Below are 15657 nucleotides of genomic sequence, written 5' to 3'. Positions count from 1 at the left end.
GCAGGAAGTGCAAGCCCAGATGTACACCCTGAGGACACTTCATGTGAAATGGGGCGTACTTTCCAGATAGAAGCTTTTGCCATTCAAACAGCAAATCACCTACAGTGCAGCATCTTTCATTACACAACTGCTTTACATGAAAACTTCAAAACTAAAGGTAAACATGTAATTATGGATAAATGTTTGAAATGAGGTAAAGTACGTGCAGACTTGACATGATTTTTTTCCCTCTGTGTGTGTTTCAGTGTAAAATATACTGTTACGGTTAATCCAAAGAAAAATGGAGGGGTAGAGAGACGGAAGGGAACTTGAAGTGGAGAATATATACAGTAGATGACATCTCTGTCACTTGTCTGCAGTAAAAAAGACTGTCTCTCAAGGGAAAAGCATGCATCATGAATCAAGGCCCTTTGCACCTTCTCTTTTTATTTATGTCATCAAGTGTACACTATTTCTATGGTATGCGTTTGCTTTGGGGAATTGGCAAAAAACAAATATGCAGTGAACAGGGACAGAAAATCACTGACAGAAAAGTCTCAGTCTATGCAACACAGCCAGAGTGTCTATTACAGCATGGATGACATCTCATTTCAAAGGTAAAAACATTGGAGTTGATATGATTAGTACATTAATCTATTAGTTCATTGGCAGAAAAATAACTTGTATTTTAATAATCGATTAATCATTAAAATCCTTTTTAGGATTGGCAATGTTGTCTGGTTCGTCCACCACTTTGGTCCAGACTAAACTATCTCAACAATTATTGGATCGATTAACATTAACTTACATTCCAATCCCTCTCAAGATGAATTATAATGACTTTTCATCTAGTGCCATCATCAGCTCAAAACCTTTTTTTATGGCCAAAACTTTGGTTTATGACCACATACTTGCAAAACATGACATTTCCTTAGCAGTCCCACACAATGACATTCCCTCAGCTGTACTTGGTAAACATTATACCTGCTAAACATTAGCATTGTCACTGTGAGCATGTTAGGATGTTGACATCAGCATTTAACTCAAAGCACCACTGAGCACTGCCAAAATAGAACCTCACAAATCTGCTAACATGGCTGTTTACTCTTATTTTTGTTAAAGTAGAAACTTGTCATGTGTGAAAGTAAACTTAATATTTTTAGATTTTCGACTGTTAGTCGGACAAAATCAGCAATTTAATGACATCTCCTTGAGCTTTAGGACATTGTGATGGACATTTTCTACTATTTCCTCATTAACTAAGAAAATAATCAACATATTAATCAATAATAAAATTAATATTTAGTTGCAGCCATGGATGTATTGAGGAGAACTAGATACCAAGTTCAAAGATGGTGCACATTCATTCCTATGAAAGTTGCTCAGTGCTGCATGAAGCCATAAAAGTCAGCCGTGCTTTCGCCATGCTTCCGTGTTTTTGGGCCCATAGAGCATGCACACTAGAATCCTTCTCCGGCACATCCGAGACTTCCACTGGCTGACTTCCAGTTGGCTCCTTGTTAACTTGAATGGGAATGAAATAATTTGACAATGCTGCTCTTTTAGACTTTCCAAATGTTACTGGGCCGAATGGATGAAATTCTGATAATAAAACGAGTCATTTTGCAGGGGTTGTGACAATGTATTGATTGTTTTACAGCCGCTCTTTTTCCAATTATTATGTATGGGAAAAATGCTTTTTGGGCCAGTGTGCATCACGTGATGGACCCAGAAGTTGTAATTACACTTTTTGGCCATTATGTCAAATTGGCTTCACAGCCTGGTGCCATTCCTCATGGCTTGGTTACAGCACAAATAATATATACATCTGTCATTGTGTATTTGTGTAAGAAGACATTTCGAGACTACTCAAAATATGATAAACAAAACCACTCCCAACTCAAGGAAAAGTATACAAGATTCTAATTTTAGACTTCCATCTCATCATATTACCCTGATATGCACGTTAACTTGCATCAGACTTCTATACTTACTTACCTACCTGAATATCTAATGATCACCAATGATGGTGGTTGTGTCCTAGAGAGAAAAAGTAAATATTTTGTTTTGTCTCTACAGGCTTTTTTCAGAGATGGGTGATCAGCAGAGCATGTAACTACGCACACACACACACACACACACACACACACACACACACACACACTGTATGCATGGTTTTTGCACTGATGACAGACAAGAGACATAATGAGGAAATAATGATCATAATTAGTATGAGGTTCTGTGCCATTAGGGGCGTAATTGATCTTTAAGTCCTCTATCTGAGAGGCTAATCAGTATACACATTGACCTTTGCACACTCTGACATACTCTTAACAGAAAAAACATTCAGAATGCGAGCAAAGGCTTTTGTCTGCCCCACCCCCTCTTCAACCTTTTCCAACTCTCTCCATTCAAGGTGACCTTGAATTTAATGTGAATACTGCCTAAACATTAAAATTTGGCATGTAAAACTACTATTAAGAATGTTTCCTGGAAGGGATCTGTTGATTCCTTCAACTGATTTTAGATTATTATTATTTGAAAGAAGAGGGCAGATGGGTTATTTTATTGTATTATCTGCATCTTTTTCTACTTTTTATGGCCCAAGTTCTCTGCTATAGGTTCAGTCTAAACATGAAAGCTAATTCAATGTGACACTGTTCATCATTATTCATTGCAATTCAGTGGGTGGAGATCTCCACCCACTGAAGTCTGGGGATTTATAACCGTAGTTGCATGGTAGTTGCTTGAACAGCGGTGAGAACGGCTGCTAACAAACCTATGCCCCCTACGCATTCACCGACCCAATATGAAGGGCCACCCTAAAGACTTTGAATTGGTTCTGCAATGCAGGTTTTTTTAAACTCTCTAATTGTTTCCACTCAGTTTTAACAATGAAACCTGGGAGACTGTCCTCAGTCTCTATGAGTGTTTAGAGACTGACTTGTGAGTCTACAGATAGATAACTATTAGATGACTGTTCAGGGCTCTGGGTTTAGACTCAGGGCCTGATTCACTAATGCCGAGATCAGACTACACAATATTTTTGTCTTTTACAATGATCACCATGTCAGATAAGGCAATCACAGTGCCATAAATTCTTGCCATGTCTTGGTCAGGAGACTGGCAACACTACAAGTATGAACCCGACCAATCATCATTCATGACCTTGCACGGGATCATAGGTTGTCAATCATGGCTACAGAAGTGCTATGTGTGATACTGGCAGTCTTGTGTTCCAAAAAGAAAAAGAAAAGAAAGAAAAAACAATTGTGGACCCACTCTTGGGTGTCACGAAAAGGACAGTAAGGGCTGTCCATCCTTCAAAGGCAGCTTGAGGTAACAATGTGTTAACATGTCAAGAACATTACATAAATGTCGCTAGCTACCAGGTTTGCTGTATGTAAACAGGAGGTCTCATGGAGGGAAAAATCATTGGGTTTTGGACACAGAGATGAGCCGCTGCTCTCTCCACTGTCTGTGACAATAAATGCGGCTCAGCTTGGCCGGACAGCAGCTGGACAGCTTTGACTTTCTGTGATGGTGTTTACATATGTGTGCCAGAGAAAATTCTGACATGCTAGACTTTTTGTCGGGGGGTCATGGGACATCCCTGATGCCACACGACTGTTCTTCAATTCTGTCACACTACAAGGCCTTTTGGTCGTTTTCCAACATTCATTTTAACATTTTTGAAATTTGTCAGCGAAGACAACATCGGACTGAATTTGTGTAGTCTGATCCCAGCATCAGGCTTTTGCCAGACGTAGATCTGACACATTCTGCACCAAACACATACTGCATTTATGAAACAGTTGCACCAGGCTGGAATCGCAATTTGCACGTCAAGTGTTTGCAAGGTGTGCCTCTCTCCTCACTGCATATGCATTTAATGGAGGACCACTCAAAGAAAAGAGGGAGTTATGTTGACAGAATTTGATCACGTGTTCTGCTGAATTTGAGGAAATTTAGTTTTGCAGGGAAAATTCTCCACCTCTGGAGACCAAGTGTAAACACAGCGCAGATGAGATTTAGAAAAGCCACAGGGAAGGTTGGAGTGGGGAAAAGAAACATAAATTAAATATAGGCTTATATATAACTAAAAACTGATCATTAGAAAGAAAATTGAAGAAAAAAGGCTATTAATAATGAACACAGTCTGATTACTGTAACACAAATTATTAATGGATTGGTTTGTGTGCATTAAACTGTATTGCTACAGACAGATGCAACTAAACTTCTCTCTCTCTCTCTCCACCTGTTGCGTTGTTTTGTGTATATTATGTGTGTCTTTTATCACTTCATATCCTTCTTGTTTCACATGAAATTGTTTATTGCCAAGACATGTATTCATATGTACATATATGCTGAAGATTATAAACTCATCATTTTATGAGTAATATTTTCAGTAATGGCCTGACAGTTTTTCTTAGGTGGTGTTGAACTGCATCCAAAGCAAAGGTTTTATGATCAAGATCAGTACATTTTAATTTATTTTAAGAGCTTAGTGATTGCTGACTGAAAGCTGACTGTGTGACTGTGGGACTGTGTGTGCACGCTGTCTTCAGGTGCTGAATAGACGTAGATAAAAACCACAGTGCAAATTTGCACAACGTCATTGTCTTAGTAAATCTGGCCCTCGGTTTCTTGGTTTATCCAAATGTTGATTCACTGATTTTTTGTGTAGCCTCTAATGATTATAAATTACCTTATTAGCATATTTATTTCTTGGGAATATAAATTACTTGCACTCCCTGGACACTAAGGTTAATGGGAGCACACCGTGGGATGGTGAGCAATATTTAAATCTTGAGGGAGTGTGCTTCTGGATGACAGTGCAAGTGGTGAGTTTTCTGCAAAACTTTGTTTGACCTCAGAATGTGCTGTACCTCATGCCTTTGGTGGAGCGGTTGTGGAAGTTTTGCAGTAGCTGCGGGAGGCCCAGCATGGCCTCAAACATCACGGCCAGGGAGCCCAGCGTCTCCACAAACACAGCAGAGTCCAGCAGCAGCAGGGTAACTACCGCACACAGCACAGTGAAGCCAAAACAGAAGAGCAGGTAGTCCTCGAATGCACTCCACTTCCAGAAGTAGCGAAAGTCCAAGTCTAGTCGAGGGGAGAGAAGAATAAAGCACATACAGAGAAACAATTTAACTTGTACTCTAACTTGTCATCAGTATTGTTTTAGTCAGACTAAGTTATATGAGGAGCGAGGAAGGAACGTGAAGTTTGGGAAGAAGTGTGGGAGGATTAAAAGAAAAGAAAACTGACATAAGAGCCTGAGGAGATGATCAAACAAAGGAGCAGAATAAGAATGAGGAAGTGTGTGTGTGTGTGTGTGTGCATGTGTGTAGTGTGTGAGGTGTGAGAGCGTGGTTACAGTATGTGCAGATGGCAACAGAAGAGCAATAGTGACAGGCAGAGATTGAAAGCGGCAAGAGCGATATTGCGGGAAAGGAGGGAGGAAGACAGAGCAGGAATGAGAGTGTTTCATTAAAGGATGCATAGAAATTCTGCAAAGACAGCACTCCTAAATCAATACTGTGCACATGCATAAGTGAATGGAACAAAGATAAATGAGATACTCGAAAGCTTTTACATTTCTATTACTTTGGAATAACCTGGCCTTTGGTGAGGCCAGACTATACATTTAGACAGTTTATTACCTTTGGCTTAAAGCTATCTTTCCACTAGCAAAACCCTATTTATCATGTGTGGCTTTCAAAACTCACTGATTAATGCAAAGATCACCACTGTCCAGAGCTGTTGTTTATTCTCGAAAACATCTACTCATCTTGAATGGAGGAGTTGGCCAGCACCAGTGACTGAGAAAAACAGTCAGAGTGTGATTTTGAATTTTTTGAATTTTTCAACCTTTAAATAATCACAGCGGTGTAGCTACAAAAAAGATATAAAGCTTCTTCCATTGGCTATAAAGGGAGTTCACAGCTTGGGACGCTGGTTCAGGAGCTGCCAAGAAAAGCTTATGAAAGGAAACATTAAACCTACTACATCTACATTCCTGTCACCATCAACCATCTACTCAATGGACCATAATGTGAGATGATCAACGATCTCTCATTGCTTATGTATGACCATGGAGTTGTGGAAAACCAGCTGACATCAGCTAAGGGGGATTGATGGCTAAATAAGAGCACATTAGTTAGCGTGGGGACTCAAGTGTGACACTGCATATAGCGAAGCTCCTGGCTTCTCTATGTGCTGCTGTTACCTTTCACACTTCAGACTATACAGGCTGTGCAAAAATATGTACATTTGCATGTCTGGGGATGTCCTTGAATTTCTATATAGATAGGAGGCAAATGAGACAGCACATTGAGATAAGAAAAATGATGATAAGAAAATCATCTTGAATGTGGCAGTTTTAAGGCTGCAGCAATTTTTTTCATTGATTAAACTGTCAATTATTTAGTCAGATTACCAGTTTAATCAATAAAATGTCACAAAATGCTGCATCCCATATGGTAATGGTCTCTGGGGCAAAATTACCAACAAAAAGTCCAAATATCTCAGTAAGTTGTTGTGTAGACCTTCAGTTAAGATTTTGATGTCGCCAATGTCAAGAATTAACTTTCATGCTCAGGTACGGCATGGTTTCCTCCATATCAATGGTGCACCGCTGCAGAATTATGAGCGCTGCTGCTAAAATTTCACACGATCATTAATATCAATGGGCTACTAATGATGTTCACTCACACATGATAAAACCCTACGTAATTGTGGAATTGTGAGTTTGAGTCCTCAACTAGTGCAGAATCCTAGAATCCTCCCTCCCCTCATTCTTCAAAGGACATCTATGTGAAAGGTACTGTTATAAGAGTAGTGTAACTCCTTTAGCGCAGTGCGTAATATGTGTGGTTGAGCAAGAAGAGCAAGCAGCAGAAAAGTGACAGTGGATAATGTACAATACAGGCTACAGTGTGTCAGTTAATTAATGTTGTAGCTTCTCAAGACCAAGAAAAGTCTTGTCTGTTGTTTCCACAACCGCTGCAAAGGTGAAGGGGGTTAGCCCCAAAGTTAGCGACAATGGGTTAGTCTAACCTTACCAGGCTCATTTAAATCAGCAGTATTCAAGCCCACTTTTTCATTGTGGTCAGTCACAACTCCTCTCAGCACTGAGGAGTGTTTTAAGTGCTTTTCTATCTAAAAGGAGATTTATCTGTTTCAATCATCTCACATACTGTACACACATGGGCACACAAAATATTAAATAAGCATCTATTCAAATTCAAACACACACACAACCAAGCTGTGGAGTTTCTCATTACACTCCAGTGAGCTGCATCTGCTGTTGCATCCTGGGACAGACTGAGTGAGACATCTTGCAGCGGGTGCAGTATGGCATGTTTGTGGCAAACAGCGAACATGATTAATGGCTTTATTACCGAGAGCCACAAAAGACACATCGCCCACAGCTGATAACAGACATGCGAGGTGGGAGAGGAGAGATATAACAGAACCCACACGCATGCTTCTCAGCCCTCTCACACACATACTACTTGACAAATACTGACTCTCGGGGCGTGACTTATGTCTGTCCTCACAAACTGTGACACTGACGGAGGGCGAAGAGCTGCAGACGGAGAGCCTGGCATACTTTAGCTCCAACACAACTTCAAACCTGAGTCATTGCAGCTACTAGCGGCTGGCAGAGGAAAACTGGAGAGCCGGGAGTGGCTTAGAGGCTGCCTTTTATCAGCAACATAAAAGCTCTTTCATTTCCTTTTGAATGAGGCTGAGGTGGTAAAGTATAAACATGCTGACAGCAGCAACAATGAGAGTAATGCTATTTCAGACTACTGTAAACTTTTCAGTGAATGAAGCCTCCAGCTGAGCTACTCACATCTTCATCTCTCGATTCATAACTCAGCTCACCTCTCCCTCTTCTCTCTCTCAGACACCAAAAACACTCTTCTCTTGGCCTCTTACCAAGCAATCCAGTCCATTTTCATATATATACAGCAACACACTTACTTCCCCTCCTCTTCTCCCTGCTCATTCATCTCTCACATATACTGCCTGGTATGTTTACCTGCATAATTAAATTGCCCGGAAGAGTATCATGGTTGGAGAAAGCTATGCATCATTTATGGAGTCATCTCTTTTCTTTTGTCCTCCTCTCATATAATGCATCATCCCCAGCTTCCTTTCTCTGACCCACCACACACACACACACACACACACACACACACACCTGCTTTGTGGCTGCTATCCTGTCACCTCAGCCAGGTGGCCAACCCTTTCCAAACAGCACCCTGTCTGGTGTGTATCAAGGTCAGAGCCACACTTCAAAGATCCCGCAGACTCCGGAGTGCCAGGAGGAGGCAAGACGCTCTTTCTTCACACAGACTCTTTGTTTACACAAAGCCCATTCAAGATCAAACAATTCAATTACTAAAACGGCTGAGGAAGCCGCCCCGAGGATGTCAATATATGTGTATGAAGTTGCTCTGCGAAGGTAAGTCAATCGATTTGTGTATGTGTGTATCTGCTCAGGTGGGAGTCTCAGTAGGTCTTGTACCAGGTGCAGCATTCTCTGTTTCAGTGCTGTTAGACTTGAACAACAGTCCCATACATGCCACTAAGAGGAGGGAGCGGAGGATTAGAGGTGGAGGGAAGGATGGAGGGAGCACGTGAGTGAGTCAGAAGAAGAAGGAGAGTAGCCTTGAGTCAGTCGAGTAGATATATGGAGGCTAAACTCAAGGCATTTCCCATCAGGCCGAGCAGAGACCGCAGTACGGGGCTGAGAGTAGAGACTCCGAGACAGAGACAAGGATAGGACCTGACAGCTAGAGAGCTCCGAGATATGTTGACTCAGCACTGTCAGTCCTGGCTCTCAGCCTGCTCAGTGTATTTTAAGATGTGTGAAAGTTGCTGTTTGACATCTCTTACAGGCTGTCTATCCAGTGCTCCGCTCACTGACTGGTCTAACGTGCCGATACGTGCGGCTTCTTATATGACACAAACTTGTCAGATCATGTTGCTATGGCTATGTCAAACAGGCAAAAGCCCATTTTGTCCATGAATGTGGCTGACAACGTAAAGGACTAACTTCATCCATATCTTAATCTGATCCAGAAGCTCTGGTCAAGAGCCCTCCTGCAGAATCTACCAGCTGAGCATTTTCAGCTTTTTCAGTTCATGAACACAGCTCCATAGAGGATCGACAGGACAGACACACCAGAAAAACTCTCTAATACCCTCTTGTCAAGTTTTAATAGGGACACCACAGGCGCTATGAAATAATTTGGACAGACGGGAAGTCACTGAACCGTTCTGAACTCTCTCTCTCTGACGGGGGGCTTCTTTCTGTGCTGTGGGAGGCAGCAGAAACTTAACTTGGCTCACCGGCAGAACAGGTAAAGACAGACGAGAAAGGGTCCGCTGCACTCTGTGTTTCCTTCATTCTCTGTCAGCTCTCTCGATAATACAAAAGCTTCTAAAATAATGTCCATTCATTAAATTTGTGTAACACACACAGTAACACACACAATTGCCTTGCCTTCCCAGTGGATTTACTCCGTTATACCACTTCATATTTATCTTGGGAGTGGAGGAACTTAATTACAAAACTGCCTTCCCTGGTAAAACATTCGGTTAATTTATTAAGGCAGATATGAGCAATACTGACTGAGAATTTCCAAAACTTTCCCACAATTTTTCACAAACTTTGCAAAGACTACTAATCACAAAATCTACAGAATATTCTATTTTAATAATTTATGAAACTTAGCTATGAGCAGAAAACTGAACAATCCACACATTGACAAGTCAAGACAAACCTGAAAAAGAAAGTGATGACAAGACCAACAATCTCCTCATGATTTCATACATGCCACAGAATTTTTTATATCCCCTACCCCTCCACATCATCTGCTCCATTTCACTCTGCCTCCCTCCTGCTAATACTGTTTAGCTGCATCCAGGTGGAGCGGAATGTTTAGAGGTGGACGTTGCACAAAGTCAGACCGAACCAACAATGGCACTGTGTGGAGAACAGTTCGGCTCAGGTCCAGCCATGCGTTACAGGGGTTATTTGTGTTAACAAGGACTGTTATTTCTACCTGAATTCCCAGCTGCTTGGCTGTACACTTTTGAGTCATGTTCACTGGCTGAGCTCAGTCCACGGCTGCTGTGTGTCTTCAATCACACGAAAAAGCGAACATCTCAAGACTAACATGGCTTCTTCAGCAACCAAAAAGAAGCTCCAAGTAAACATCATTTAGCGGAGTCAAACTAACAAAGAAAAGCCTTAACAAGCTAATTAATGACTTAATTTGCCCCAAAAGCTAACAATAAAATCACTGGAAATGTGCGAGTTGTTACAATGCAGTTTAGTTTAGTCATTTTCACTGAGGAAAGCAGGTCAGTCACTTTACATTTGTTCAGGGTGATCCTTTTTGTGCAGTTTCCTGACAAATTAAATTTTTCATCTCATCTTGCCAGCGTACACACACTATTGGACAAAAATGCCTTCATATACACTCACTCACAAACGTGCACACATGGGAATCACAATGTCCACTTCAATTATCTTTTCATTTCCAGTAGCTCTGCGTGTGTCTTGCACCACAGGGGAATGGGGCATATTGTAATGGGCTGCACACTGCCTTATGTATCTGAGTTTTGATTTGTTTCTATTGCATTATCTTTTTAGTTTACATATTTAATCCCGTTTTGGATTTGTTGCTTCACTGCACAATTTTCACAAGTACTTTCTTTATTTTTATGTGCAGTGACTTAACAATATAAATTAAGCTATAACAGAGGGCCACATTGTTCTATAGTTTCTGACAGCGCTGCAGTGGTCTCTCTAAGCTCTGTTTGGTCACATCCACAAAAACAAACACAAAAAAAGTCTGCCTGCATCTTTAATGCATATCTATTCATTTGCATAATAGTTTGGGTATTACAAAAGTCATTCATGCGGAAACATCCAAGTAATACATTCACAAGTCAATAGTTTACAGTTGCTTGTTTGAATGTCTAATGGTGAGGTGCTGTTGTCCTTTAAATAGAGGTTTCCTCACATGCACTATCAAGAATGTGCTATGAGCTAGAAGGTACAATAAATAGTGACATTAGCACGTTTGCCTTAGCACAATTATTTGATTTACACAGGGTTAAGAGAAGGCATGTCACAATAATTACGTTATCAACTTACATGATAACATGATTATCAACATTATCATGTCCATATATCGACTTATCATACGATATATGGACATGACCTTGATCATTTTTGCTGACCTCGATATTGCCCATTGTGTTTACCTATGTGTTTGTCTACAAAGAACGTCACCAACATTTTAGCCAGTATGATGCCAGAATAAACAGCATAACTTTATTATAAATTATGTGTGGTCTATCTATTTGAGGCAAATGATGTAGCTACCTGTTTCAGCAGGTTGCTTCCAGAAGGTCTCAGCATTTTGATAAATTCAGTTTTCACTCCTGCTGTTCAAATTAATAAAAGAGGAAGGCAGCGAGTGAGGCCCCGCTCTTCCTCGCCCTCCACATCACAAACAGATCTCCCACACTCCACATTAATGGCTAATAGGCTATTCATGTTACATTGGCTAAGTAAGTAGTCGCCACAATTCCTCGCTGCGCACTTCCTGAGTGGGGAATGTGCGATGTAATGTCCTTCCTTAAACTGGAAAAAAAAAATCAAACTCTCTCTTAGAGGATTGACTAAGAAATTTTACATTACATGGCAACCTACCCTCTCATATTTTGATAAAGTATCTACAGTTGCCATTGCTTAGAAATGCACTTTCTCATCACTTTGTACCCAGCTGTGTTTCTGTGATGGTGTCATGTACTTGAATTCTTTAAGATGCTGAACATGTTTAATTATGTTTGCTAGCTATATATGCTACAAAACACAAATTCATCTGTTAAAAGCGTACCAACTGGGGGGTGTGAGGGTGGGTGGTTTTTATTTTTATTATATTCCTGTTTTCCTTTGTTCAACTGTATGTATGTCTGTGTCTCTGCTTGAACAAATATAAATCTGGACCTGTTGGTCCTTTCAGATGCTAATATGATGTGATGTCCCAATAAAACAACAACAAAAAAACAGAAGTTCCTCACAAAAACAGGGGGATCCACCTCTTACAGTGCTCTAACCCCTTTTTTTCCACAAGCCTAATTATATAGCATTATTATATACAAACTGTTTGCCACATCTTGGCCATGGGTGCATGGGCCATGGTGAGCTTAGATTTTTCACTTGCTGAACTTGCACTTGCACTTGCTTGTGCACCAATTATTCCATTCAGTTTGGAGTTTATTAAAAGACCTAAGAGACTGGGGGCATAGTAGGTTTGAACTACTACTGCTGCTGTGAAAATAAGGATCATTACAATCACATTTCATCATATTTTTAATATATGATATATATCTAGATATATTGATAACATTTAACAAGTTCTTCAATAATTTCACAATTTATTGCTTCATGTATATATATTTTTGTTTATTTGTTTATTTGTAGCTCTTTTAGCTCAAGGCTAATCTCCCAAGAGTCTGTCTTAAAGTAATTACCGATAAAGTAATTACCATGTATAAACTAAGTGCTGGTATTTAATGTACACAGTATATTGTTTTTCACTCATATGATAATTTACTCATATGATTACTTGATAATTCCTTTACCTCTTGTTTACTGCATGTTTTGACAGCTAATTAGAAAAACAATGAAGGAAGAGAGAAAGATGAAATCATAAAAAAAATATTTTATCAATGGTGTGATTGGCTCGCAGCAAATAATCTTTCATCACTTTTTCCTCCTAGTTTCTGCTGCAATAGCACTTCTGAAAGCAGGCTGCTTTGACCTTGCTAGTGAACCATGACTGTGTTTTTTCACCACTGATTGCTTCCTCACTGAGTGTATGTGTGTGTTCTCTTGAGCCTCTTGACCCTGACAAGGCTTAACTAATGAGCTCTTTTGGCATTAACAACCCGAAACAACAATTCGGTGACCGCTTGACCTCTGTTATGTACTAATGGATTCCATACCCGTTTCATAAAGGAATAACCCCAGGACACTAAAGTGCTCAATATCAAAGTCAGAGTATACACTCCTTCACTGACAGGGACTGAACAACCTACACATTATATAATGTGAAAGGAGACACTTCTGTGCTGTACTTTTGTTAATGGATAGATAGAGACAGACAGAGAAAAAGAGAGGAGAGAGAGCGAGGAACAAACGTTTGATGGTGGAGACGAAGATTGATGGCCTACTCCTGTGCTGGTTTTGTGTATATACTAACAGAATACCATATGTCAGTCAGTATAGTCAGCACATGACATCTCTGCACCTAACAACATTTTTCCAGCTTCACATCCATTGACAGACATACTGTCTAACCCCCACATCCACCACCACCACTACCCAATCTACCTTTTAACATTCATTCCCGCTCTAGTGCTTCTGTCCCTAAAAGTCATTGGCTGCCGCCTGCAGCTCTGAGATAAATGAGAGTGAGTTAGTCTGCCTCATGTACTCCACAGCCCCAAAAAAGACTCCCATTCAGCCAGGTACACTGACCAGCTTTCTGTCATGAGCAGGCTGTATGTGTGTACATAAGTGTTTGCGTTTGTGTTGAAATTTGAGTGGGTGTCGTTTCATGGGCTCATGTAAGGGTGGGTTATAAACTCAGTAAAATCACATTGTGATTATTGGATCATTTCATGTTATTCTCTTGTTATTCTGCTAATTATAATTTAAAAAATCACTAAATATGTTGTTAAGGGTTTTGGCTGTGTGTGAAAAGTTCTGTCTGATATGATTAATAACAGGGGATGACAGCTCATTGTCTTATTTTATATACATATATATATAATTTTATATGAGTGTGCAAACATTTGCTAAAGCATGATATATACAGTATAATGCTATTAGAAAAAAAACATTCTTACATTAATATCATGGTGATTTCAACCATATTACTCATTTCTAGGCTTACATAAATGTCATCACAATAGATTTTTTGCCATCTATGAATGACAGTGGTGGTCTGTCAAACTGTTGGTCAGTCCAAAACAATGGTAAAGACACAGCTATTGGACGAATTGCCATGAAATGTCCCCAGAGGATGAATCTTACTAACTTTAATTATCCCCTTGCTTTTCCTCTACCACCAGCAGCAAGCCAAAGTTTTCTCTCATCCTGTGAAATATCTCAACATCTACTGTATGGATCGGCACAAAATTTGGTAGATATTCATGGTTCCCAGAAGATGAATCTTACTCCGACTTTTACTGATCCACTGACTTTTCCTCTAACACCAACATGAGGTTCGCATTTGTAGTTTTGAGTGAAGTGTCTAAACAACTATTGGGTGGGTTGCCGTGAAATTTTGGACACACATTCATGCCCCAATGAGGATTGATTATCACTTTGATGATCAGGTAAAAACTTCTATTTGTCTGATACTTTGGTTTATAAATTAATACTTGCAAAACTAAGGACATTCCCATCAGCATCACTGTAGTTTAGTTTAGTGCTAATTAGCAAACGTTAGAATGCTAACATGTTAAACTATAATGGTGAACATGGTAAAAATTAAATCTGCTAAATATCAACATGTTAGCATTGTCACACTGAGCATGTTAGCATGTAGCTCAAGGTGCTGCTCTGCATAGGTTTGGATAAGCTTAGGTATCAGACATATACACAAGACCCAGGACTTGCAGCAATACAACAGGACCCTCCTAAACCCGATTGGAATGAATATAATTTGGACCCAACTCGGGGCCTGGTCCCAGTTACTAAAAATCGAGGGGATCTGTGAGGACCTCTACTCTCTCCCTCTTTTTTCACTGCATTCCCTCTTTCTAACCTCCTTACAACTCTCTTTCCGCTCTACCTCTCAGTCACAGCACCTCCCCCCTCTCCCTGTGCTTGTCTTCTCCTGCATCTATCCAGCACTGCAACTTCCATTAAGCAGAGAGAATCAGAGATTTAAAAAAAGCCCTTCACTGGCATCGTCCTTCACTTGTCCTGATAGCAGCTGTATAAGTCTGTATATCTTGCCTTGCATGCCAACTAAATCCGTAAATGTCCTAAATCTTTCTGAGATCACACAGGATCTGGTGTGTCTGCAGGTGGTTTTGGCCTTAAAAAACTTCAGCATTCTCTTTGAGGTTTGTTGCTTGTTTAGGATTTGCTGTCGACAGCAAAATAAAAGTTTGAAGAAGAAAGAGCTGTTCTTCTGTTTCATGTGATTTTCAAAGGTTATCTGGCGTGATGCGTAAGCAGATATGTGTTCTTATTATGGGTGCTGTTATCTACAAATCCCAAACACTGGTCTATTTCTATTTCCTGTATCAATGGCATAACAGACACATAATCATAGTAGATCACAAAAAAAAGTTCAATTTTAACCAATTTTTCTTCATACATTTTGATGTGAGAAAATGTAAAAAGTCTGAGAGCTGATTTGACTGTCAGTTGTTAGTAGCCTCACCCCCGTCATGACTCATTTTCAGTAGCAGTGGGGTAATGGCTGCAGCACCGGCAGGAGATTCAGATGAGGCAAAACATCCCTGGCCTCACTTTTATTTTCTCTCTCTCTTTGTGAACAAGCACTTTCAACCAGCTTTGGCAGCTCATGCTGTCAGACTACACTGAGCTCGGGTTGTGAA

At 40.2% G+C, this 15657-nt stretch overlaps 1 protein-coding gene across 2 annotated transcripts in view; it reads right to left on the bottom strand.

The window, feature by feature from the left end:
* Positions 1 to 15657, bottom strand: part of si:dkey-246g23.2 (solute carrier family 66 member 2) — a 55806-nt gene that overhangs the window by 19055 nt on the left and 21094 nt on the right. For both annotated transcript variants that reach the window (XM_044357357.1, XM_044357356.1), the window contains exon 4: positions 4869 to 5085. In XM_044357357.1, the coding sequence (XP_044213292.1) occupies positions 4869 to 5085 (217 nt within the window). The remainder of the gene's footprint in view (positions 1 to 4868; positions 5086 to 15657) is intronic.

This window comes from Thunnus albacares, chromosome 7 (genome assembly GCF_914725855.1).
Source record: "Thunnus albacares chromosome 7, fThuAlb1.1, whole genome shotgun sequence".
Lineage (NCBI taxonomy): Eukaryota > Metazoa > Chordata > Actinopteri > Scombriformes > Scombridae > Thunnus > Thunnus albacares.
This window is presented reverse-complemented; position numbering and strand designations above follow the sequence as displayed.